Source organism: Rhinopithecus roxellana, chromosome 1 (assembly GCF_007565055.1).
Source record: "Rhinopithecus roxellana isolate Shanxi Qingling chromosome 1, ASM756505v1, whole genome shotgun sequence".
Lineage (NCBI taxonomy): Eukaryota > Metazoa > Chordata > Mammalia > Primates > Cercopithecidae > Rhinopithecus > Rhinopithecus roxellana.
In genome coordinates this window covers 204,146,817-204,173,790 of record NC_044549.1, presented here as the reverse complement: position 1 = coordinate 204,173,790, position 26,974 = coordinate 204,146,817, and the positions used below count along the sequence as shown (strand labels likewise).

General features: G+C 53.2%; 1 protein-coding gene across 4 annotated transcripts in view; it reads left to right on the top strand.

Moving 5' to 3' along the window:
* The window catches only part of BDH1 (3-hydroxybutyrate dehydrogenase 1), a 43,674-nt gene extending 35,445 nt beyond the window's left edge, over positions 1 to 8,229 (top strand). For 2 of the 4 annotated variants that reach the window (XM_030936980.1, XM_030936984.1), the window contains exons 6-8: positions 5,470 to 5,622; positions 6,839 to 6,874; positions 7,425 to 8,229. In XM_030936980.1, coding sequence (XP_030792840.1) covers positions 5,470 to 5,622; positions 6,839 to 6,874; positions 7,425 to 7,894 — 659 coding nt within the window. In that variant the 3' untranslated portion in view covers positions 7,895 to 8,229. The remainder of the gene's footprint in view (positions 1 to 5,469; positions 5,623 to 6,838; positions 6,875 to 7,424) is intronic. The other 2 variants (XM_030936988.1, XM_030936989.1) reach the window with 2 other exon arrangements.
* The last annotated feature ends 18,745 nt before the right edge of the window (positions 8,230 to 26,974 follow it).

The following is a 26,974-nucleotide window of genomic DNA, read 5'->3' as shown; positions in this document are numbered from 1 at the left end:
AAAATATCCTTCCCGTTCAGCCAGTGGAGGGCCTTGGTGGGAGGAGCTCTGCCTCCAACCGCGGGAGTGCCATTCACGTAGAATACAGCAGTGGAAGATGGAGCTCCCTGGAGCCGGCCACCTAGCAGCATCTGGAGAAGCGAATCTATGACGTTTACCTTTGAGCTCCCTGACAGCCCAGGCAGAAAAAGGATGCCTCATTCAGGCGTCTGCTTTCCCTCAGAATGGGGTGGGGCAGCTCTCAGGTGCTGGGGAAGGAGGAGGAAAGGGCAGTAGTGACCAGATCTCATGCTGGGAGCTCTGCTGAGCCTGTATCAGCCAGAGAGGGATGTGCTGTCTCAGAGCAGCTGCCTCAGAGGCTGCGTGTGTGGCTATCCGTGACGCTGCTGCTGTGCCTGTCAGTGATGTGCCGCCTCATCAGACCACTGTCCCTCCCATCCTCCCAGCAAGCCATTCACAGGCCCCTCTGTTCTCTGTTCTCACGGAACATCTGTTTAAGAATTAACAGGCAGAGCCCGCGCTCCTGTCCCATTAAGAAAAGGCAGGATGGGTCCCGCTGGGATGATTACCAGCTCAGAACCTGCAGCCTGCTTCGCCGCTCCCTGGCGGTAAATTCTCCCTCCCACCTTCCCTGGGCAGCAGCTATATTGCCTTCATAAACTACTGGGCAGGAAAACAGCTGCATCAGCGTCATAAAGCCATTTGATTATAGTGTGGGTTTTGTGGTGATTTAAAATGCCCAGGGAAAGGCATCATCACCGGAGACCCGAGCAGAGAATGCACCAGGCAGGGCTGCTCAGGCTGGCGGTCCTTGTCCCCTGCCTCTGGGGCAGAACCACTTCTGCTCTGTGTACTGGACTGGCCCGGTAGCCTAACCTGCAAGGCAGGGCGGCCCGGCCCACACAGAGGGGAGACATTCACCCCCTGCCCGGGGATCTGAGCTCACACCCCAGCACCAGCCTGATGCACAAACCTTCCCCTGCGGCTTTTTCCACGCGGTGCATTCTGGAGGGTGGGTAAACCACTCACCATGAACTTCCTTAACCCATACTGCATTTTTTTTTTTTGGAAAAAGATTTGAAGACGTTTAGGTCTGAAAAAACAGCACCTCTGTCAGATACGCAGTGGTGTGTCCCCCGGCTCCCGCTCTCTCTCTCTTCCCCGTCTCCCTCCCTCTCCCTGCTTCCCCTCTGAGCTCTGCTGTTTCCTGGCCTTGCCTCTGCAGTCCCCCCTCAGGCAATGCTGGCTGTGAACTCCAGGTGGCGCCCTCCCAGAGCGTCCCCCCGCGCTGTGGCCGCCACCGACGCACACCCCACGCAGGACATGTCAGAAGGGTCCTCTCCCCCTTGCCCCACCGAGGGGGCACATTTGAATGGCGAGTTTGATGCCCTGCAGCCTGGCTTTGTGGAACAGTTGTTGCTAAAGCCCAGGGAGCCAGGCACGGTGGGGGGGCGAGATGAAGAAGATTGTCTGGTGAGAGCCGCAGAGCCATCTGCCACCGGCCCCCACCCCCGCAGGACGCTGAGGGACGGGACCTCTGGAGCCTGGACCAGCCCTCCCTGTCCCCACCTCAGGGGACACTGAGCCAGTGGGCCCGAGAGCTGGCTGTGGGCACGGCCTGATCTTGGCACATCACTTACCAGTCAGTCCACATTTATTTAGTTAATTAATTAGTTTATTTATTTATTTATTTATTTATTTTCTTTCTTTTTTTTTTTTTTGAGACGGAGTCTCGCTCTGTCGCCCAGGCTGGAGTGCAGTGGCCGGATCTCGGCTCACTGCAAGCTCCGCCTCCCGGGTTTATGCCATTCTCCTGCCTCCGCCTCCCGAGTAGCTGGGACTACAGGCGCCCGCCAGGTCACCCGGCTAGTTTTTTGTATTTTTAGTAGAGACGGGGTTTCACCATGTTAGCCAGGATGGTCTCGATCTCCTGACCTCGTGATCCGCCCGTCTCGGCCTCCCAAAGTGCTGGGATTACAGGCTTGAGCCACCGCGCCCGGCCTAGTTTATTTTTTTGAGACAGAGTCTTGCTGTGCCGCCCAGGCTGGAGTACAGTGGCGCGATCTCGGCTCACTGCAACTTCTGCATCCCTGGTTCAAGCGATTCTCCTGCCTCAGCCTCCCAAGAAGCTGGGATTACAGGCGCCTGTCACCACGCCCAGCTCCTTTTTTTTTTTTTTTTTTTAGTAGAGAAGGGGTTTCACGAGATTGGCCAGGCTGCTCTCAAACTCCTGACCTCAGGTGATCCACCTGCCTTGGCCTCCGAAAGTGCTGGGATTACAGGCATGAGCCACCATGCCTCACCTGGGCTTCACTTCTTATTAGAAATGTGACCTTGGGCTTGCACCTGCCCCCTGTATGGGCCTCAGCTTGCTCATCTGTGAAGTGGGAGAGTGATCTGAGAGCTGTCCAGCGCTCACGCCTGGATCAGACCACTACAAGAGCATGGGAAGAATTTCAACACAAGTTGCTGTCAGGCTGACGGGGCAGCAAAACACACGCAGAGGAGTAAGCGAGAAGCCTGGGAAAGGCCTGGCCTACCATGCTGCGGGATGGAGACCATAGAGCAGGAAGTGACTGATGGGGGGGTCCGCCTGAGGGGGGATGAAGACCATAGAGCAGGAAGTGACTGATGTAGGGGAGGGGGGTCAGCCTGAAGGGGGATGGAGACCATAGAGCAGGAAGTGACTGATGGGGGGGTCTGCCTGAGGGGTGGGGTGAAGATGGAGGTGGAGAAGTGAGTGAGACAAGGAGACCCAGGAGGAGGCTTCTCCAGCAGCCCAGGAGAGAGGACCCAAGCGAGTGCCAGTGGAAACAGGAAGGAATAACCGACCCAGCAGAGGAAACCAGCAACAGCCTGGGGCGTGGGGGCTTTGTCCTCAGACAGATCTGGGTCCAAATCCCACCCTCCCCACCTGTTAGCTGGGTGACACTGACCAAAGTGCTTAACCGCTCTGAGCTTCAGTTGCCTCAACCGGATATGAGACAATTTAGGATCTATTTTACAGGCTGGTTGTGAGGATCAGGGAAGTTAATGAATGTAAAGGGCTTAATTAGGGGCCTGCCAGCTGTCATGTTGATCTTGATCTGTATGTAATATTAGCAGAACTTGATGACTCATTCGATGGGGGAGGGGTGGAGGAGCTGGAGGATTCAGACGAAAGTAAAATCATTAACGAAGAGGAGGAGCAGGCTTGGGCAGCTTGGAAACTTGATGTGAGGGTGGTGGTTAGGGTGAGTCAGGGACCTAACTGAATGTGGGACATTCAGGTGGAAGTGAGACAGGAGATGGGACGAGGAGAGAGCTGTGACTCCCCAAGAACTGGGAGGCCACTGGTGTGGAGGCCATCTTGGGGTTGTTGCAGGAAAATTGCTGTCGCCCAACCAGCGGGAATGCCTCCATGAGTTTATTCGGAACACTGGCTGAGGACTCCAGGTGGCATCTAGGTCCACCGCCTCTCAACACTCATCAAAGCTATGATCCGGGGGCTGTGTGCCTTCACAGGTCATGTTTCATTAAACTTTTTTGGATAGTAGCGTCAAATGTCATTGTTTCATTTTTAGGTAGAAGAAGGGCTGTCTGCGCGCTAAGTCGCGGGATGTTGTTCCTTATGAATCAAACACAAAACAGCTGGAAAATTCACAAACATGAAGAAGATGAGGACACCTAAGAGCTGAGTCAACTTTGAGAGGAACAGGATTAGGCCAGGACATTGGGGGCCACTTGTATCTGGGGGCAGGTGAAAGAAAGGTGTCAGGGCGGATGCAGGAGATGCCTGGGTATCACTAATGCCGAGGGAGAGTGAGCCTCAAGGAGTCCTGGCAGTACTGGTATTGTAGCGAGCCTGAGGAGAGTGAAGACGGGGGGTGAGGTCTTGGCGTACCACCCTGGAGACCTGGAGAGTGCAGAGTGAGGACAGCTGAGGGCTGGGACCCAGTGTGGTATGGGAGGGAGATGGAGAGGATAGTGTGAGTGTGTGTGTGTGTGTGTGTGTGTGTGTGTGTGTGTGTGTGTGTGTGTTTGAGATGGAGTCTTGCTCTGTCACCCAGGCTGGAGTGCCGTGGCATGATCCCAGCTCATTGCAACCTCTGTCTCCTGGGTTCAAGCGATTCTCCTGCCTCAGCTTCCCGAGTAGCTGGGATTACAGGCGCCCGCCACCATGCCTGGCTAATCTTTGTATTACAGGACAGAGTGTGTTCTTGGAAGCCTGGCGTGGAGGGAGGGAGAGCAGGTAGCATAGTTACAGAAGGATCTTCGGGTATGGAAATGTGGCATTTGTAGACATTAATCTAACACACATTTGTGTGTATCGAACTGAAGGGCTGGAGTCATGGGCAATGGAAAAGCTGAAGTTGTGTAAAAGAGAGAGAAGGATCAGTGTCTGTGGTCTCGAAGACGATGTGGAAGTGTCAGCCATGAGAGGTGGGGAGCGGCCTGCTGCTCCTCCTGGGAAGAGAAGAGGGTGAAGACTCAGGCACGTCCTGCAGGGAGACAGTGGGAGCTCTGGGGTCGTTGTGGATGACGCTTCCTGTCATCTGAGCGAGGTCACAGGTGAGACCTAGAGCAGGGAGACACCCACAGGGTTTGGTGGAGAGTGGGAGTGAGCTCTTCATGGACACTGTGTTAACTAGCAATTTCCTTTCCCTAATAAATGCCCTTAATTCTCCGTAATTGAAGGAGAAGGCACCAGAGGGCAGTGAATGACGCTTTAATTTGGGTAACACGGAAGGAAAGCAGCTAGAGACCAATTACTCTGTCATTTACACAAACTCATTTCCATGATTAACTTGGAAAATGAAGCAGCACCAAGTTCCCACGAGCAGGGATGGTCCCAGGACAGGAGCTCTGCTCTGAGGCTGCGCCTTGGGAAGGAGCACGGGGCTTTTGCCACGGGAGACTGAACCCTGAGGGTTTCCACAACAAACAGGCAGGGCCCAGCTCTGTCCTGAGGCTCTGACCCATCCAGCCTTTGCACCCCAAAAAACTGAACTCAGGTCCCTGCAAAACACAGCTGCCTCCTCGTGCCTGCCTCCCCTGTGATTTCCCTGGCTTCTGGCAAGAGAAGAGAAGGTGTGAGCGAAAGCTCAGAGGCAGAGATGAGTAAACAGGAGCGGGGTGTGAAACTCAGGCTGTGGGGATAGGATGGGGTGGAGTGGAGTGGGGATTTGAGGTGAGATTCAAAGCTGGAGGACACGGCAGGCTGGGTTATGGTGGGCCCAGAGAATCGAGCTAGGCAGATGTGGCATGAGCACTGGACATTCTAGACGTAAGGGAGGGTGGCAGTTAGCACTTTAGGCCTCTTTACCTCCTGTCATTCCTGAGTGACTCTAGAAAGTTTCTTGAGAGCACTGGCCAAGAGGCTGGGAAGTCACAGGAAAGGAGTGGAAAGGAGACTGGCCTGCAGGCTGATGGGCAATGCCTGGGGCCAAGCCCCCGTGGTCACCGCACACCGATCCCTCTCCTGTCCAGGGATGTGGGGCCTCGTTAACAACGCCGGCATCTCCACGTTCGGGGAGGTGGAGTTCACCAGCATGGAGACCTACAAGGAGGTGGCAGAGGTGAACCTGTGGGGCACAGTGCGGATGACGAAATCCTTTCTCCCCCTCATCCGAAGGGCCAAAGGTGAGTGGGAAAGGGAGCTCCCTCCTGCCCCTGAACCGGCCCCACAGGTTCATCTTTGCTCAGAATGGACATACCTGTCCCAGCAGCTCCAACGTCCACAACTCAGCAAGGGTGGTCCCAGGGGCTATGCTGGGCCTGGGGTGATGGTGGGCAGAGGGGCTGTGGCCAGGTAGCGGGAAAGAGGTGTGTGGCTTTCAGGAAGTAGAGCAGGTAAGAGGTCAGTGGTCTATGCAGCAAAAGCTTCAAGATTTTAGCAGCCACCCACTCTGGGAACCTAATCTAGAGAGAGAATCACCCTTTGCACAAAGCTGTGTGTAGACATCTTTGTATCAATCGGGTGTGGTTAAGTAAAATTTGGCATATTCATTCTATGGTTATTTATACTGTAGTTTAAAAAATGAGATCATTGTGCTATTAGGAAACAATAGTAGTAATCAAGATTAGAGATTCGGAAAACGAAGAAAACACTCAAACCGTGTGGGTGGCCAGATGTGAGCAAACCGCTTCAGAAGTCGTTGACTTGGATTTTTCCCTGACATAGCAAACAACCGTGGCAAAAAGGGTAAGATCCATACATCTATGGTGACGTCCTAGCAACAATCGGCATGAACACGGAGGGCAGCTGTAGGAAATTAGATGAAAACCCCAACCCTTCAGTGACTTCAAAGAGTTTTCTGAAAGGTGCCTCCACCCAGGATGGGCCGAGTTCCTTCCCGGGCACACACCTGGATGGGCCGAGTTCCTTCCCAGGCACACACCTAGATGGGCCGAGTTCCTTCCCAGTACACACCTGGATGGGCCGAGTTCCTTCCCGGGCACACACCTGGATGGGCTGAGTTCCTTCCCGAGTACAAACCTATAGGGAAAACTGGTCCCAGATCCGCCTGGGCTTCCCCAGCTGGGCCAAATGCAATCCCTTTCCAACCCCTCTGTTCCCAAGGCCAGGAGGAGCTGCGGGAGGCCCCTGATGCCCCCAGGTTGGGCCTGTGGCTGAGGGCCTTTGGAGGAAGAGGAGTAGGGGGGTCACCACACTCTCCCAATGCCCAGGACTGTCTCCTCATATCCTAGCCCTGAAGTCAGGTTCAGAAACCCTGCCCCTGCCCCTGCCTGCTGCTCTGTTTTCCAGGCTGTCCTGGGCTCCACCCAGGCTCCACCCTACCAGGGTGGAATGGAGTTGGGAGTTGATTCTAACAGCACAGGCCCTGTCCTCTTTCAGGGCCATCTGAGGGCTCCCTCCCAGCTGCAGCCCCAGGTACTTCCTCCTCTGCACTCCAACCCCTATTACCAGTGTTCCGATCAGTGGATAGACACTTGGCCTTAGTGTGTTACTTATCTGCACATCGTACTACTGGAGCTGGATTTTAAGCTGCATAAGGGGAAGAGGAAGCTTTTAGGCTGTATTTCTCCCTAACCGCCACCAGACCTTGCCTATAGTGAAAGCTCAGATCCACACAGACAGCTGTCTCGCTTCCCACTTCTCCCCTTGTGTTTTCAACCCAAATTATCACTGCATCGGGCTTGATCTGGTTTTTGAGTCAGTTGTGTGTTGCCCATCACACTGTGCCCTCCTGCTTCTCACTCACTTGTCCTCCCCTGTCCTGCCTGGCACAGCCAGGTTCCCAGGGAAGATCAGGGGTGCCGATGCTGATGCGTGGGTCTGAGCTGGCCTTGCCTACTGAATGAGACGGCTCCTGGGTGGGTCAGAAGTGGTTCCAGCCAAGCCTCTGGAGACACGCCTGACTTCTGCCCTCTGTGTCATAGGGCAGTGCCGCCTTAGCAGGTATCTCTGTTTCCCTCTGTAGGCCGCGTCGTCAATATCAGCAGCATGCTGGGCCGCATGGCCAACCCGGCCCGCTCCCCATACTGCATCACCAAGTTCGGGGTAGAGGCTTTCTCGGACTGCCTGCGCTATGAGATGCACTCCCTGGGTGTGAAGGTCAGTGTGGTGGAGCCCGGCAACTTCATCGTTGCCACCAGCCTCTACAGCCCCGAGAGCATTCAGGCCATCGCCAAGAAGATGTGGGACGAGCTGCCTGAGGTCGTGCGCAAGGACTACGGCAAGAAGTACTTTGATGAAAAGATCGCCAAGATGGAGACCTACTGCAGCAGTGGCTCCACAGACACGTCCCCTGTCATGGATGCCGTCACACACGCCCTGACCGCCACCACCCCCTACACCCGCTACCACCCCATGGACTACTACTGGTGGCTGCGAATGCAGATCATGACCCACTTGCCTGGAGCCATCTCCGACATGATCTACATCCGCTGAAGAGTCTCTGTGGCCTCTGTCAGGGATCCCTGGTGGAAGGGGAGGGGAGGGAGGAACCCACATAGTCAACTCTTGATTATCCACGTGTGGATTATCCACCACTCCAGGAAGACCCATGACTGGTTTTAACATTAACCAAAGGGAATAACCCAACCTGACTTGTTTGCATAGTGAGTGACTTGGGCCTTCACAAGCAGGGTGTGGAGTGGCAGGCCGGGGCCCCTAAATCTCAGGGCAAACATGGTGAATCTGTCTCTCTGGAGATCATTTCATACAGCGATTTCGAGAAAAGATCTGTATATTAAAAACAGATTTATTATAGAATGGAATCAAAACTCCTTTATATCTTCAAGCCAAATTATCACTTTAAAAAATTATCTCATTTGATCCTTAAGCCAGTCTCATGAATAAAAAGGACAGATTTTTTTCTTTTGTACATGAAGCATTTGCAGCTTAAAGAGGATGCATGAAATAACCCTTTTATTGCTTATAAATAGTGCCAGTCATGTGTTCCTGCCACTGCTGTGGAAACACTTCACATTTTGCATTCCAGGACTGTTTTGGATACATTTGCCCAAGAATCTTCTGACTAACTCTGTGTCCTCATCTGAGCCACACATACCAAGTGCCCACCAGTACCTCTGCATGTCCATGGTGCTGTGTGACTGGCCAGCCAGCAGCCAGTGACTCAGAGCTGGCTGTATGGAGGGGGTGGGAATGTTTCTGGAGATTTTTTTATTTGTTTATTTATTATTTTTTTTTCAGACTCTTGCTTAGTCTCCCAGGCTGGAGTGCAATGGCACCATCTCGGCTCACTGCAGCCTCTGCCTCCCTAGTTCAAACAATTCTCCTGCCTCAGCCTCCCGAGTAGCTGTGGTTATAGGCACCTGCCACCACACCTGACTAATTTTTATAGTAGAAATGGGGTTTCACCATGTTGGGTAGGCTGGTGTCAAACTGCTGACTTCAAGTGATCCGCCTGCCTCAGCCTCCCAAAGTGCTGGGATTACAGGTGTGAGCCACCACGTCTGGCCCTGGAGATTTTTACTTGAGATTTTAACATCCTCTTTTAGGACTCAGGATAGACTTGTGTGGAGGTACTCTCTGGCTGACAGGATAGGTTGTTACTGGTTTGGGTCTGCTTGGTTTTGCCTTGGCTGGGGCCAGTGTCGATGGGGCAGGCTTGGCAGGAGCAGTGGTGCCATGGCGGGGCACTGTGGCATCTTCTCCCCTAGCAGTGGATTTGGGGTCCCTGCTTGCCTCACATGGTGCTTACACATATGCACGCGTGCATGCACACACACACACATACCCTGGTCTGCAGTGTCCCTGCTTGCCTCACATGGTGCTTACACATATGCACACGTGCACACACACACACACACACACACCCTGGTCTGCAGTGTCCCTGCTTGCCTCACATGGTGCTTACACATATGCACACGTACACACACACACACACACACACACACACACACACACACACACACACCCTGGTCTGCAGGGCTTCAGCCTGACCTTCATTCCCGCCTCGGCCTTGTTTTCAATTAAGAAGTGATGCCACTTTAGGCAGAGTCTGCATGATCACTTCTCGGGTTTGAGTTTGAAAGCTGCCATCCCTGCAACTGCCCAGGGCCTGTATGTTTGGACCAAAACCAAACCCCGCTGTCCTCCAGGTGGCTTGAGGCCTAGGGCAGAATCCCAAGCGCCAGCCTTACCAATCAGACCATGACTGACATTTCCGCCTCTCCCCGCGCGGGTGGGCCTGCCGGTAGGGGGCGCTCGCCTCCTCCGCAGCCGGCGCCGGCCTCCAGTGCCCCGACTCCCGAGCTGCCACCCGAGCCTGAGGTTTCTCTCGGCGTTCGGGATTCTCGCCTCGGAAACTGGGAACAAAGAAGCAAGCAACACCCCTTTAGAAACAGTGTTCTCGCTCTTCCAGCAGCTGCCTGGCCCGAACCTGGAGTCTGGTGCCAGGAGAAGGCAGAAGAACCCGGGCAGCTGGAGTGGGCTCTGGGGTTCAGGCACTCACACAACGGGCAAATTCAGCTTCCCTCTGGGGCCTTTGTCCCCGCTGTCTTCAAACAGGGATCCCCTGTCCCAGCTCCCCTAGGAGGAGGGAGGGGAGGCAGGCAGGGATCCAGAGCCCAGAGGGGGACGCTTGGTGGCCATTGCATTTACATAACAATAGGATGCTTTTGTACCGTGGACCTTGTTCTAGCAGGACCCTTTCGGAATTGCATTTTTACATTTTGGGCGAATTTGTTTTCGTGCTGAAGTTTATTGAAGGAAAACAGATGGAGCCTTGGAGTTGCACGTGTGCATCCCTGCCTGGGAACTAGAGGAAGGGGGGCCACATACTCTGGGTCCGGATCAACAGACCCGAACGTCAGAGAAGCTGCATATGCATATGCGTCTATTGGAATCTTCTGAGTAAGCCAGAACTGCTGAGCCAGCCTACATAGGCTGTTCTGGTTTTTAATCATTTCCAGAGATTGAAAATCCCAGACTACTATCCCTCCAAATAACTGCAGTGCTAACTCAAACCTCATATTTACCATTTGCTTTCTGGCAGCTTAGAACCTGCTGGGGCGCAGGACCTAGTTTTCATCTTTACCAGAGTGGGTGGCCGGGCGCGGTGGCTCAAGCCTGTAATCCCAGCACTTTGGGAGGCCCAAGCGAGTGGATCGCCTGAGGGCAGGAGTTCAAGACCAGCCTGGCCAACATGGTGAAACCCTGTCTCTACTAAAAGTACAAAAATTAGCCAGGTGTGGTGGTGGGCACCTGTAATCTCAGCTACTCAGGAGGCTGAGGCAGGAGAATCGATTGAACCCGGAGGTGGAGGTTGCGTTGAGCCAAGATCATGCCACTGCACTCCAGCCTGGGCGACAGAGTGAGACTGTCTCAAAAAAAAAAAAAAAAAAGAATAGAAAAAAAAGGAGGACAAAACAGAGGTGCATATTCCCATTTTATAGATGACATAACTGAGGCCCAAAGAGGGGAAGTGACTCACTTAGTGTCACAGTAAATCCAGGGCAGAACAAAAGTCTCCTGAATGGCACTCTTCACTATCACATTACACTGTGGCTCACAACAGCCCTGGAAGCGAAGCCAGTTGGGGTCACCAGGCACTTAGACCCTCACTGTTTGTCTGCTAGCCCAGAGCCGCTCCTTCTTGTCAGAGTAAGGGGTCGGGAGGAGCCCTTTGCCTGTGTGGACCCATGGTCTGGTGACTCCAGCCAGCACAAACCCTTCCCTTGATGGTTGGGGGCTGGGGAAGGGCTTTTTGTGAGATGCTCCTGACAATGTCTTGTTGTTACAGAGCACCTGCTGTGCCTAGCATTCCACCTGGGGCCAAGAGGCTATGTGAGCAGGTGACAGCCACACAGGCTGTCCCCACACAGGTGGCTGGCCCCGCCTGTCACAAGCAGCTAGGGCTGCCCCCTTGCCACCCATGACAGCAGGTCTGACGAAGACTCCCCACTTGGGAGGTCTGTTCACTGCCTGTATTTCGAACAGGGCCTGGCTCTGCAAACCTGTGCGGACAGTTTTGATACAGGAGCCAACATGAGTGAGCAGAGGCTCCCCCGGCTCAGGCAGCCCCAGGCAGGGTTGGCCAGACAGCAACCAGGCACGGGTACCCAGTGCAGGTCCTGCTACCCAGCCACTGCTGCTGCCTCTCACCTGATTCTCACAGCAACCCTGGCAGGTAGGCAGGGTGGGGGTATCTTATTTTACGGAAACAGGCTTCCTCAAGTCTGTCACCAAGTCAGGGATAGAGCTGGGTGTCAAGCCAGATCTAACCTCCAGCCCAGAGCTGGTGATGTGGAAAATCAGGGCAGATGGCACCAGGATCTAAAATAGGGAGGGAAAAAGACCTTGGTTACGTCACAGCGAGGAGACGCTCAGCCTACGCAGCGGCAGCCGCAGGGTCCTGCCACTCGAGCCAGCCCCTCCTTCCCTTCCCTTTTGGGCTCTGAGCACTGCCCCCTGCTAGAGAATGTGCTGGAGGAACCCCAGTGTCCTTCCAGCGGGAAGTCTGCTCTGTCAAGGCCAAGGGCAGGCTCTAGAAATGCAAAGACCAAGCAGGCAGAGCCGGATTCCGGAGCTGCCTTCCACGGGCTCGAGGGTTATATGAGCGCAGCGCTTGAGAAGTGAGTGATGATTTCTGCTCAAAGAGACGGAGCAAGAGGCTGAGGGCTCTGGTGCTCGGGGGGAGATGAAACGATCCCACAACATGAGGCCTCTGTGGTGTGTGCGGGCACTAAGGAAGGGTGACCTGTGAGTGGCGCGTTCAGAGGCACAGGGTGGGCAGCTAGCTGTTGGGCAAGGGACCAGGGCTGGGACAGGCTGCCAGGACCCCCACAACCCCAGGGGAGAAAGGCCACTCAGCCATCATCGTGCCTGACTCCCAGGCTCCCGCATGAGGTACCTGCTAGCCAGGGCTTGAAGCCCTCCGGTGACAGCGCATTACTTCCTAAGAGGCCATTTCCTTGGTTCAGAAACATTTATCTGAAGACTGAGCTGAAATCTACCACGTCACTTAACGTTTTTGGCACCTGGTTATGACCCAGTCCTGCACAGAATAATTTAACCCTTCTGATATAGACTTCCAGATATTTGGAAAGGCCAAGTCAGGTTTAAGAGCTCAGGTCTCCCATTTGACAAGATTTCCATCTCCTCGCTGTCAGAACAGAAGGTTTCAGCTGTGGTTATCCAAGCCCTCATTCTTGATGACATACACCAGGCTGAAGGGTCATTCGAGTCCCCCTCAAGCAGCCAAGCGCTTTGAGACAGGTTTACTACCTTTGGTGAGATGCTGATGCTCCTCACATGCACGTGCTCCTTCCAACTACCCAAGTGAGTGCATGGCCAATCTCTCACCTGATCCTCATAAACAGCTTATATGTAAGGCAGTACCGTTGTCTGCATTTTACAAATAAGGAAACTGAGCCTCAGGGAGGTGAAGCAATTTGCCCAAAATCACAGAGCCAGGAAACGAGGGAGCCAAGATTCAGACCCTGCAAGATCCAGACCCCACAAGATCCAGACCCCGGCCATCTGGCTTCTCTCTTTTTTTTTTTTTTGAGATAGAGTCTTGATCTGTCACCCAGGCTGGAGCGCAGTGGTGCGATCTCAGCTCACTGCAACCTCTGCCTCCCAAGTTCAAATGATTCTCCTGCCTCAACCGCCCAAGTAGCTGGGATCACAGGTGTGCACCACCATGACTGGCTAATTTTTTTTATTTTTTATTTTTAGTACAGATGGGATTTAGCCATGTTGGCCAAGCTGGTCTCGAACTCCTGATCTCAGGTAATCCACCCACCTCGACCTCTTAGAGTGCTGGGCTTACAGGTGTGAGCCACTGCACCTGGCCCCATCTGACTTCTATACCCGCAGCCCCTTCCTTTACCCTCAGGCTGCCTCAGTCTCCACATTGGGGCCCAGAGCTGGGCTGGACTCAGCACAGTCAGAACCTGGCCCTGTATGTGGTGAAGGAGCGGCGGGCAGGTGCGGGAGGAGTACAGCCAGCTTCCTCCTAGTCCACAGTTTTGCATAACAGCCTGGAAAGGGAGGCCCAGGCTTCCCTGTCTTGTTGCACGTGTGTCTGCAGTGTCTGTGCCATCTCCCAGGGGCCTGGATGTCGACGGAAGGCCTGAGAGTGGAGAGAGCAGGGGTGCGAAGCATTTCCAGGGCTGTGGCTGAGGCCCACCCTGGCCCCACCCTGGCCTCAGCATCTGTGGAGATGTGTAGACAGGGAGAGTGAATGGGGCCAACCTCGGGAGACACTGGGTCCCAGAAGCGCCATGTGCTGCTCCTTTGGTGAGACTTAATCACTCTATAAAATGTGAGGCTACTCCCACTTATCAAATTATAGATGAGTTTAATTACAGCGCACTGAGTAACCACACTGGGCTCCTTCAGAAATAGCGGCAGGCTGGCTGCTCTTCTCAGTTTCAGCTGTAGCCACCCCAGTTTCAGGAGGAAGTGCCCGTGGATCCTGGGGCCTGGGAGTGCCACTCAACTCTGCTGCCAGGACAACAAGAGTGGGCGTGGTGGGCTGCACTGGGTGCACTGCTGTACCGACCACCACCCTCCGGCCACTCTCAGCCAGTGAGTGCTCTGCGGGGCCATCTGGCCATGTGTTCTGTGACTGGGTCATTTACTCTGCTGCACCCTCTTTTTCTCCTACCTACATTGTGTTCTGGACAAAGGTTTTGGGTCATAATGTCCGACCAGAGGTGGACACAGTGGCGTGGGACCTGCCGTAAGAAACAGAGAGGGAGCGTGGCGCGAGGTGAGAAGCCTGTGCTTTATGGAGGCTCGGGGCACCTTCAGGAAGTAGGGTCAAGAACAGCAGGCCACTAGGGAGTGGGGAGAGCTTGGTGACATCACGAGGGGCATCAGACTCTTCCCTGCAGGCCGGCGGGACTGACAGGCTCTCGTTCCAATGGAGGTACAGTGGGACTCCCAGGGCTGTGATGGGCAGGGCGGAGGAGCTGCCGTTGGTCCCAATGCCGTATTAGTGTCACATTCTGAGGTGCAGCCCAGTGCTGGACAGCAGCTGCTACCTCTCCCTCTGCCCGTTTATTACTTGAATCTCTTCTTTGTGCCAGGCCCTGTCTAGGCATGGGCGTCCAACAGCAGGCAGCCGACTGCCCTCCCAGAGCTCACAGTCTAGCCCAGGGGAACCCAGGGGAACCGTGGCCATGACTTGGGCCAGGAAGTGAGAGGCTCGATTCTGTCACATGTAAATACAAATAGTCATTTTCAATCTACACACAGTCTGTCTTCTTCCCCGCATAGCCTAGGAGCCCCTCGTGGACAGCTGATGTGAGAGGCGTGCGTGGGCAGGGTTCTCTGCTTACTTAGGGAGTCCCATGACTTTCTCAAAGGAATAATAAACTATGAGGGCTTCTGGAAACCCAGACGCCAACAACCTGAGGCTGCCAAGCAAACAGTGCTGGGACTGCTTGGAGAATAACCAGGCGGGGGGCTCTGGATATGTGGGACTGGGCACGTGGTGTGGAGGCTGAGGGCAGAACCAGACAAGAGGCTCAGGATGCACCCAGATGTGGAAAAATGCACACCACTGCCGGCATCACGGCAAATTGGAGTTTTCAGCCTTAGGGCTTATTTTCTGTGTGGTTAAGTGTACAACAAAAGAAAACAGCAGAGCATTAAAAAGAGATAGATAGGCTCTTGGTTTTCTGCAGCAGAGAAAGATGGGGCACATCTGGAGGGTCTGTGCTTCTCCTCCCCTCACCCCGAGGCCCTCCAATTCCCTCCCCTTCCCGGCCTCCCTGGGCCTTGCAGCTGGCAAACGCCTCCTGCTGCTGTGTGCTTAGTGACAGTGGGGCTCTGGTCACTGAGGGTTAGTGACAGAGCTGTGTGTCTGGCTTTAGTGCCTGCTGGTCCTCTCCTTGCCTGTGTGGATTGTACCTAGGTGGTCCCCGGGAAAGAGACCCCACAGGTGATACCCTGTTAGAGAAGAAAGGGGCCTCAGAGACCCTGCAGCCAGAGGGATGGGACAGAAACAGGCCTTGCTGGCAACTGTGTTCTGGGTGAGGTCAGGTAGAAAGAGCAGAAGTTTTGGAGCCAGGTGCACCTAACTTTGATCCTGCTCTGCAACTTCCTGGTTGCATAATGCTGCCAAGTTACCTACTTTCTCTGAACCTTAGTTTCTTTTTTGGGGGCGGGGTGGGGAGGGTCACTAATACTGACACTCGGGCTGCAGCCGGCAAGCACTGCAAGCCTTGATTTCTTTATGTCTGTGATGGGGCTAACCATCTGTACCTTGCAGAGTTGTTGTGTAGACAGGCGACTGGGTAAGTTCTCTAGCACAACGCCTGGCACAGTGGGGGGACACAGTAGGTGCCCCAGCTGGTGCAGTCACAGCCTAAAAAATCCTTTCCCGTCCCCACCCCAGCCTTTCTGAGAAATGTAGACACTATAGCCCAAGGGTGTTCTAGAGGCACAGACAGAAATGGGGACACATTCAAGGTTGAACCACAGCAGCCAGAGCCCACTTTCCGGCTCATCCTAGAGGCCTAGGGCAGAGGAGGCCACTGCCTTCTGCAGGCCCCTTCCTGACTGCTAAATGCAGAACAGACTCCACAACCCTGCAACACCGCCTCACGGGAAATCCCTGAAGATTTCCTGAGTGGATTAAGAAATTATTAGCCAGAAGGCCTTAAGCCTAAAAGCCTAGACAAGACTGTCCCAGACAAAGAAGGGGTTTTCTGTTTTTCTTTTTTCTGGAATACAAACCCTCAAAATCATCTGGGGGATCAGCCCATTCATTCGTTCAGCTTAGGGGAGGGGAATGGACCAGTTCTTCCTGCCCTGGCTGTCTGTGTTCGGACTATTTATTTATTTATTTATTTACTTGAGACAGAGTCTCGCTCTTGTTGCCCAGGCTGGAGTGCAATGGTGCAATCTCGGCTCACCGCAACCTCCACCTCCTGGGTTCAAGCAATTCTCTGCCTCAGCCTCCCAAGTAGCTGGGATTACAGGTGCCCACCACCATGCCTGGCTAATTTTTTGTGTTTTTAGTAGAGATGAAGTTTCACCATCTTGGTCAGGTTGGTCTTGAACTCCTGACCTTGTGAACCACCCACCTCAGCCTCCCAAAATGCCAGCATTACAGGTGTGAGCCACGGCGCCCGGCCTGGACTCTTTCTGTTAGCACTCAGTTTGTCCTACCCGGGCCCTGGCTTCCTACGTTTTCTCTTTAAGCATTCAGGGTTAAGAGTGATCTATCATCAGGCTGCAGGATGTCTAGGGTAAGATTTGATTCCCAGCCTCGAGGAGTTAGTTCCCAGTCCTGTGGGGCTGAGGGTGTGAGGGGGTGGAGCAGATAGGATGCACCAACCTGGAGAACTCACTGTCGCTCAGGACAGCCTGGGCTATAGTGGATGTACGAGCAAAGTTCATGGCAGCCCAGGGAGGGAGCAGGAAATCCTCACCGGGTAGGTTGCAGATGCTCCCTAAAGGAGGTTGTGTTTCAGCTGAGACTTGACAAGTGAAGAGGGTTCTGACAGATAGAAACAGGAGGTGGGGCACCCAACAGGACATTTCACAGTCAACAGAGCAGGATGAGAATGGCTTAGCATCTCAGGAGGACAGACTCTGAAAGGAAAGTGAATAATTTGGGGAGGTTTGAAGAACTCCAGCCCCTGGGAAGAAAGGGCTGGCAGAAGGTGTCCCCATCCCATGGGGTGCTGCTCAGACAGCTCTGACCCTGTCAGAACCAGATCACTCTAAGTTGGACTGCAAAAGTCATCCAGCCCCTTGGATCCTAAATGCACCGCACATGAATCTCCTGGGAAACTGGTTCAAAAACAGAGCCAGTAAGTCCTGAGAGGAGCCCAGGAACCTTATATCTAAGAAGTGACTTCAAGGCACAGCAAGGAAAAGGACGGTCAGAGAACAGGGGATGCTGCATCCTGAGTTAGTGACAGATCTGGGGCTAGGCCTGGGAGAGGGAGAGCTGGAGCACCTGTGGCTGTGGTTTTGCCTGTCCCCTGGTGGCTACTAGTAGTGAAACTCCAGGAGCAGATAGGGCCTGAGGGCTTGTTTCAGAAGTGCCAGTGTGGGGAAATGCAGGCAAGTTTTCCTCCCCTTCTCAGAGACCTTTTTGGGATAAAAGAAAGCCCAGGAGGGAGGGGAGCCAGGTGTGCTGGGAGCCTGGCAAAGGCCAGATGGCCTGCTCGAGTGTTCTCACTAACAGGATGAAGAAGGGCGGAGACCCCAGTGCAGATGTATCCTTCCAGTCAGGCACTTGGATTGTGGCACTGGCTGGTGGCCTGGCCTCCACACAATTTGTAGTTGTGTGTCCTACAGTGGGCAACTCCACCAGGCTGTGCCAAACCTGCCAGCTAGCTGTGCCCTCTGCCCCTCGGAGCTGCAGCTTTGCTCACTGTCCTCTCCTTGGCCAGGAGGGGGCAGTCAGCTGCCTCGCTAGTATCCCTCCTGCCTTTGGTGTTAAGGCTGGGACGCATCAGCGAGGTAGTTAAACAGGGCAGAGTTTTCTCAGACCCATGGCAAGAGGCCTAAGTTTCAGTTCCAGTTCCATGTTCTCAGTTGCAGACTGAGCCAATGGGGGTGGCTGAGGAGAAGCAATATGCCCCATTCCCTGCTTTCTAGTGCTCAGGTACTTGGCTTCCAGGTGCCTAGCTAGCCTAGACAAGCTGGGACTTGGGGGCAGAGATTGCTGCATGTTCCTGATACTCATTTTCCCCTTCTATAGGGATACAGCCACCCATGTTCAGCTGAGCACATGGCTGCCATAATAAAGACTACATTTCCCCAGATTCCCTTGCAGCTAGGGGGTAGTCATGTGACTAGGTTCTGGCCAATGGGATGTAAGCAGAAATGGTGGTACAACAGCTTCCAGGAACCTTCCTTAAGGGGAGCTTACACGCATCTCCTTTGGCTCGTTGGGCACTTCATCTTGCAGCCTGGAACTTGGGATGCTGCCATCTTGGGCCATAAAGTCAAGACATTTATGACATTGCAGCAAGATAGTGTTTGGATCCCAGACACTGAGGAACCACATTCCATCTTTGACCCCTCATTCAGATTTTATGTGAGAAGAAAGAAGCTTCTATCTTTTCTGCATTGTTACAGTTTTGGAATTCTTCCCTTGTACGCAAACCAAATCCTAACTAAACCTCTAGCCCAGCTGGACAGGAGATGAGGAAGCCATCGCATACACATGGGGGCAGGAAGCCTCATCGGATCCTAAGTAATAAGCATTTATTAAGTGGTTCCTACACGCCAGGCCTTGGGTTAAGCACGTTATATGCATTATCCCATTTGATTTTCCCAGTGATATTGTAAGGCAAGATTTATAATCCCAATTTTATAGATGATTAAAATGAAGCGTAGCTTTAAATATCTTTCCTAGTTAGAAAGTGACAGGATTCAGAACCAGACTGTCTCTAACTGCTAGGTGCAAGCACTAACTGTTCCTCAGGCAATGAGGAGGGCTCCTGTCGTGCTGGCCACAGCCTCCCTGACCTCACCTGGGCTACAAAGAGGTAGCTCCTCTTTGATTAAAAGGAGAGCTTCATGAGGTTGGGACTGAGCCAAAACTGAACACAAAACAGGCTGAGACAATAGGCAACCAAACTCTCATCCTTATTCTCTGAACAAAATTCTTAAATTTGAAATATTTTAGAGGGCTATTTCTCCTCCTTCTCCTTCTTCTTTTATTTCTGAAATGGAGCCTTGCTCTGTCACCCAGGGTAGAGCGCAGTGGCCCAATCTCAGCTCCCTCTAAACTCTGCCTCCGGGGTTCAAGAGATTCTCCTGCTTCAGCCTCCTGAGCAGCTGGCATTACAGGCACGTGCCACCATACTCGGCTAATTTTTGTTGTTGTTGTTTCTGTATTTTTAATAGAGACAGTGTTTCACCATGTTGGCCAGGTTGGTCTCGAACTCCTCACCTCAGGTGATCCACCTGCCTCAGCCTCCCAAAGTGCTGGGATTACAGGTGTGAGCCACTGTGCCTGGCTTAGTTCTTCTTAATGAAGGTGTCTTCTCGGAAGCATCCCCAGTGAGACCACCTCCTGTTTAGTGGCTGAGCTAAGAAGACTCAAAACTCCTCTTCTTCCACCTCCTCCTTCTATCCCCCCCTTCCTTTCTCTCTTCCTCTTCCTCCTCCCCTCACTCTTCCTGCTCTTGAGGATCATGGAGGTTGTACCAGAGGCCCCTTACGTAGCATGGCCTACCACCAAATGGGCTTTTGTTAATCTGTTTAGCTTCAAAGATATCCATGAAGCAGCAATCTCTAAATGTCCAAGAAATAATGGATTCCATCTGGGCAGCCAGGAAACCTTGCTACTACTCCCTCTTCTACCAGCAACTGGCCACGTCGTCTAGGCAGCAAATGCCTTATCCTTTCTGGGCCTCCCTCTCCTCATCGGAAAACAATAGTAATAACAATAACAGCAATAGTTAACTTTATTTTTCTCACAAAGTCTGGCTATGTTGCCTAGACTGGCCTTGAACTCCTGGGCTCCAGCGATCCTCCCACCTCAGCTTCCCAAGGTAGCTGGGACTACAGGCCTAGGCCACCACACCCAGCTCATCCAGCAAACAACCTGTTGAGTCATCCAGACTCACTGTGTTCTCAACACTTGACAAGCGTTTATTCGCTCATCCTTAGGAGGACCCTGTGCGGGAAGTACTGTTACTATCACCGGTAGGGAACCTGAGACAGGGAGGTTGCTAAGAGGCCCAAGGTCACCTGTGCACCATGAAGTCAAAATACGGCTTGAAAGAGGACCTGGCAGCTGTGTTTAGTAACATCCCTGGGTTAAATGACCTCTCAGGCAAAGTCTCAATGCAGTAAAGGCAAAGTGGGGGTGCTTGGGTGGAATGGGGGTGGGGGTCTAAACCCTCGCCCTTCCTCCCCCAACCGGCCCTTAGGGGAGGGGCTCTCCAAGCGCCGCTCCACGTCGAACATTCCGAGAATCCTCAGGGCCTGGGGCCGCCGAGGTGTGGGAGGGCGGGGAGAGAGCGTGCGCCCTGCACAGCGAGGTCGTGGTGCCCGGCACCTGCCACCTGTGACTGGGATAAAGGGCTTGATCAGAACCTGCCTGCCAGTTTCCCTGCGCGACGATTAACCACCGCCCCCTCCATAGGCTGTGTGTTTTCCAAGTGAGGAAAATCCCCCCCAGGAGAGCTGGGGCGCGGGGGCCTTGCGCTCATCGCGGGCGGGTCGTGCGGCCCCCTCGGCCACACGCCGCCCTCCCCGGGCACCCGCCCCAGGCCACTCAGCCGCTCCTGGAAGCCCGGCCGCCGGGCGCCTCCTCCCGGCTGTCTCCAGTCCAGGCCCTTCCCGGCAGCTCCGCGCTTAGGGCCCTGGGCCCTGGTGGCTGAGGGTGAGTGGTGCAGCCGTGCGTCCGGCCGTCCGCCCCGCATCGGTCGTTTCCTCGCCTGTGCGGATGGTGTCTGGTTTATGCACCTGTCCCGAGTGAACGCGGGGGAGGCGTCTGGGGGTCTGACGCCGCACTCCCACCCCTCAGCTGTCGGCAGAAAGCCACTTCCAGAGCCACGCCAAAAAGTCACTCTCTCTGGCTTGTGGCTCATTTGGGTGTCCTGTGGCCACCGCTGAGAGGCACCTGGGGCCCTTTGTGTGGGTGGGTTAGTCTCCCGCTCCGCTGGCCACTGGCAAAGCCTGGCCACCAGTGCTCTGGGGAGACTGGAGGTGGGCCAGGGCTGAAGCAGCTGGAAGGAATGTCCATTTGTCCTGTTCTGCTTGACCTGCTTCCGCTTTATTTCAGAAAGGGGCTCAGTGCCTCACACGCACTCTGCAAAACACCTCCATTTTCAAAGGAGACCTTGAGTTTCCTGCTTGCCCAGTAAGATTTGTTTATTGCAACTGTGTCAATAAATTGTCTCTGTTTACCTACCCGCTAGACCCTGTGTGAGCCTCCATCCTCTGGCTGTGTAAAAGACCCCTCAGTGAAGGAGCCTTTCCATTTCTCTCTGAAGCCGCACCTGTGCTGAGGGTTAGGCCTGCATTTGAAGTGGGTTTGCTTATTTGTTTTAACCACTGGTTTATTGCGTGCCTTTGGTCACATTCCATCCCCTCTTTGAGCTTCATTTCCCCATCTGTGCAATGTATCAGCGGTACTTCCTGAAGTCCCAGTGATTCTTCAGTGGTATCTAGCCATCTAGCCTGGGCATGGTGGCACCTGTAGTCCAGCTATTGAGGAGGCTGCAGTAAACTGTGATCTCACCACAGCACTCCAGCCTGGACTGCAGAGAGAAACCCTGTCTCAAAAAAAAAAAAAAGAGAGAGAGAGAGAGAGAGAGAGAGAAAGAGAGAGAGAGAGAGAGAGAGAGAGAGAGAGAGAGAAGAAAGAAAGAAAGAAAGAAAGAAGAAAGAAAGAAAGAAAGAAAGAAAGAAAGAAAGAAAGAAAGAAAGAAAGAAAGAAAGAAAGAAAGAGTATCTGATAAAGAAGGGTTCTGCTAAAAATGTTTAAGTTTGAGACCCACTGGCCTAGACGACTTCACGCCTGGGCCCAGGAATGTGTCTGCTTAGGTCTCTGAAAACTTTTCTCCTGGTTTCATCACTGTGATGCCGCTGAATCTGACACGTCTTCTCCTCTCAGAGCTGCTAGGCTGAGCCCAGCACGGCGGAACGGGGTGCATCATGAGGCAAAGGACCTGCTGCCCTGGGACAGCCCAGATAGAGATGAGAAAGAAATCACTCTGCAGAGTTTTCCTGCCTCCTGGAGTGGAGGACATTTCTGTTACCATCCCCTCTCGCAGGTCCCCTGTCCAGGCCTCCTCTGTCCTGACTTCTTCTACAAAAGAATGGAAATCCTTCTGCGTAACAATGCCCACCTGCACCTGCTCTCATTTGACCCAGCAACCCTATAGTGGAAGGAGGCACAGGAATTGCTTCCCCCCACCCCCCACCCCTTCTTTTTGGAGACAGAGTCTCACTCTGTCACCAGGTTGAAGTGCAGTGGTGCAATCTTGGGTCACTGCAACCTCCGTCTCCTGGGTTCAAGCAATTCTCCTGCCTCAGCCTCCTGAGTAGCTGGGACTACAGGCGTGTGCCACCACACCTGGCTAATGTTTTGTATTTTTAGTAGAGGTGGGGTTTCACTGTGTTAGCCAGGATGGTCTCGATTCCTGACCTTGTGATCCGCCCGCCTCGGCCTCCTTAAGTGCTGGGATTACAGGTGTGAGCCACCGCGCCCGGCCTCCTCTCTTTTACAGATGAGAAAAAGGCTCAGAGAGATAAAGGGACTTGGACCAGGTGACAAAGCAAGTGTTTGGCAGCATCGTGTGAGCATCCTGATAACATAAGGAGAACAGGGACTCCCACCAGCTGGGAAAATGGTTCTGATATGGTAGGAAGGAAAGAGGGTGACTGAGCTAATCCACCCTCTCAAACCTGCTGCAACAGCCAAAACAGGCACGAAAGGTGGGAGGTGACCCCCTGGGGTTCCCTGGGGTCCTCTGAGTACTTCCCAGGGCTCCTGAGTCAGGACACTGTAAGAGATGGGTAGAGATGGGTAGAGGGTCCTGGCAGTACCAGGCCAGATGCAGGAGGGCCCTGATCCAGTGACTCCTCATACCCCTCCTCATCCAGCACACACACACAGATACACACACACACACACATGCCACTGTGAGTGTCCTCGTCCTTGGCACCTTCCTTGACACAGGAGCATGAAGAAAACAGGCTGTGTGAGCAGAAGTGCTCTCCCTGCCAGCCAGCCCATAAGGCTCTGACAGTCTCCCCCGAGCTTTGCTGGCAGCCTCTTAGCTTCCTCTACTGTTTCCAAGATGGGCCCAGCATGTCCTCAAGGGACCCTGGGTGGAAATTAGTATTCTAATCACACCTCCAGTGTCAGTAATCCCTTCTGCTTGGGCAGTACTTGGGAGTTTTCTAAGTACATTCATATCAGAGGCCGGCGAGGTAGGCAGGACAGACATCGGAGAGCAGGGTTGTCTCCATCTCATAAACTGGACAAAACTGAGTCTCAGGGGTGGCTTGTCCAAGGTCACAGCACATCACGGGAAGACCCAGAACTGGAACCTGGGCTGAGGGCCCTGCTGTTTCCATTTCTGGCTTTGTCTATGGGGTTTCCAGCTCCACTAAGGCCACAGCAGCCTTTCTGGCCAAGATAAGCAGTGGGTATCTCTCCCTATTTTCAGCATTTTCCCATGACAAGCAGCCCCTCTTAGAAAAGGGAGGGGGTGGCTCACACCTGTAATCCCAGCACTTTGGGAGGCCGAGGCGGGCGGATCATGAGGTCAGGAGTTTGAGACCAGCTTGGCCAACATGGTGAAACCCTGTCTCTACTAAAAGTCAAAAACTTAGACGAACATGGTGGCACACACCTGTATTCCCAGCTACTCAGGAGCCTGAGGCAGGACAATCGTTGGAACCCAGGAGGCAGAGGTTGCAGTGAGCCGAGATCGTGCCATTGCACTCCAGCCTGGGTGACAGAGCGAGACTCTGTCTCAAAAAAAAAAAAGGAAAGGAAGGGGGCTCTGTAAGCAAACAAAAATCATGCAACTGACACTCTCCGTGCCCCAGCCGAGCCCTGGCCAACCTAGCAAAGTGGGTGTCAGGAAGCCCAAGGTCAGTGTTCAGCGCAGCAATCAATTCTCTGGGGGGCTTTGGTCAGGAGGAAATTTCTTTTTGAGTCTGTTTCTTCTTCTGTAGGATGAGATGAAGGATGAAAATCACTATATTCAAACAACTCACATGAGAATCGCTTGAAAAGTTTGTACAAAACCCAGATCCTGCGGCTACACAGCAGGCCGAGAGGATCAGCTCTGGGCTTGGGGAAATCTGTGGGAACCCACGGTGTGAAGTAGTTTCCTGGGTGACTCTGAGGTCCACTGACATCTGAGACCACAAGACCCGATGGTCCCAGGGGCCTTCCCTGCTCTGACATCCGATTGTTTGAGGTGTGGGAAGTGTGGCGCGTGCACTCTGGCTCTGATGACTTCCTCCCGTGTTTTCATCTTTGTAGTGGACTCAGGGTCATGGAAGTGGAAAAATACCTTGAACAGATAGATACTCGAGTGCAGTCTGTTCAGGAAAAGCACAACAAGTACCAGAAGACCGGGAGGTCTGGGTTTACATTCCCACGAGGTGGCGAGCCAGGTGAAGGTTCTTGGGCTTCCGAGTGAAAGGTGCTTCCCAGGCCCCAGTCTAGGCTGTACCAGGTGTCCCGCCCACGGACACGTCTCAACAATCGAATGATTTCTCTGGTGTGGCCTCCACCCAAGTCCATCTAAAGACTCTTCCTGGCTCCAAATGGTCACCTTCCCCCTGCCCCATTCCTAAGGAGCCCCTAACTTTCAGGCTGCCAAGGCGGCCCTGTCCACTCTTGGAGGGTCTGCATACGTGGCGCCCACGTGCTTGGCTACGTGGAGAAGCCAAGCGTCACTTCCCTGCTGGCCCCAGACTAAACCAGTCATGGTTCTTGGCTGCAAACAAGAAAAACTCCTTTTGGCTGACTTAACGGAAAAGGAATTTATTTAAGGATATTGGGTAGCATTGAGACCCACCACGAAGGCCGGAGAACCACGTTTGAAAAACAAATCTGACCGCCTCCCAGAAAGACGCATGCTATGGGAATTTCCCTAAAACTAAAAAGGTGCTGTATGTCCCATGAAATGGCAAAGGCCTCTCACATGTGGGTGCAGCAACCTGGAGGAGCCTGCACCCCAGAGAAACGTTGGTGATTTTTGCTGTGGCTGTTGCCAACAACTGCGTTTTCCTGTTCCTCCCTCCAGGTTTCAAATTCCATATGCATCTGATCTGGGAAGGGCCCTACCAGGAACCACCTCCTTTGCTCCACTCCATTAATCCCTCCTGACACTATAATCATGTTTCCCATGCAGCCAGTGGAGCTGCCAGCTCCTGGCCTCTGATCCCAGACAAACCCTTTTCTGGTGCACCCTCCACCACTCACGCACAAACATCCTATCCCATGTCTCCCTAGCCCATCCCATCCCACTTTCCTGGAAAAGGGACATTTGATCTCCAGAACTATTCACTGGGATCACATTTTTTTCTACAATAATTTTTCTCTCTAATTCCATCAATCAACAAATATTTACCAGGCACCTACTATGTGCCAGTTACTATGCCAGGGCTGAGGGGTGAAAAAAACACTATCTTCATGGAGCTTAGAGTGTCGTGGGGACACAGAGATTGATCAAATAATCAATTATCTTATTATCAACTCTCAATACTATGAAAGAAATGATCACAGAAACCTTGAATCTTTAGTAGGGAGATCTGATCTGGTCTGGGAAGTTTCCTTGGGAAGGTGACATTTGAGTTAAGATGTGGAGGATGAGTGAGAGTCGGTGGGAGGAAGGGAAAGGGAGGAAGGAAGGCTGGAAGAAAGGAAAGGTGGGCATTCTATGCAGAGGGAAAGTACGGGAAAGGGTTCTGAGTAGACCTGTCTTCTCTGCGAAATCAGAGAAAGCAGGGTGGCTGGAGCTCCCACTATGGGTGAGAGGGATGGTGGTGCTGCCCCAGGCTGGGGAGGTAGGCAGGGGCTAGACCAGCAGGGCATCGGGCGTTGCACTCCAGCCTGGGTGACAGAGTGAGACTCCATCTCAAAAATAAGAAAAAAAAAGGAAAGGGAGTGGGGCCCTGTAAGTGGACAAAAATCATGCAACTGACACTCTCCATGCCCCAGCCAAGCCCTGGACAACCTAGGAAAGTGGGTATCAGGAAGCCTGAGGTCCAGGCTTGCACACACATGATGGATTTTAGTTTTTACCAAAGAGCAACAAAGAACTTTGTTAAAAATAATGTCAGGCAGAGTTGGGGCCTGCAGTGTGAACAGATTGGAGACAGCAAAAGTGGATTAGGGGGCCTGTGAGGAGTCCAGGTGAGAGATAATAAATACTGTTTTGGACTAGTGGCTGTATAATAGGGCCAAGAGAGCAGAGTCAAGACATAGTTCGGAAGTGAAATTGACAGGACTTGGTGATAAGCAGTATACGGAGTGAGGTAGGGGTGAAGGAGACCGTGTGTCCAAGGTGACTCTGAGGTTTGTGGTGGATGGTGTTAGAGGAACACTCATTCCCCACTCCTCATGTTTCCTGATGGAGGGTCTTCTGTTGGAGTAACAGCCCCTCACTCCTTACATGATGGTGTGTTAAGGAGGAGGATCTGGGCTGGGGCGGCTCAGCGCCTTCTGGTTTTTGAATCACCCCTGCCTGCCACGGACAGATGTGATCTCTCTGCTCTCTGGGCCACACAGTGAGCTTGGTGGGGCTGGCTGTATCCACCCCATCCCCCTGAGAAGCCTGCAATGTGGGAGGCAGTGTCAGTGAAGGGTGGCATAGCCAGTCTAATCAGGACCTGGAAACAGAATAGAGGGCATCATTTTCTCTAGACCCTCCCAGCACCTAGAGGAGTTATTTACCAAGGCAGGGAACATGGGAGGAAAAGCAGGCTTTGAGAGAGAATAACCATGAATTCAACTTTGGAACCCTTTTCTGGCCACCTTGATATCTTAACTTTGACTTAAATATCCCATGAAATCAGTATATTTGCCCACGTACACCTTTT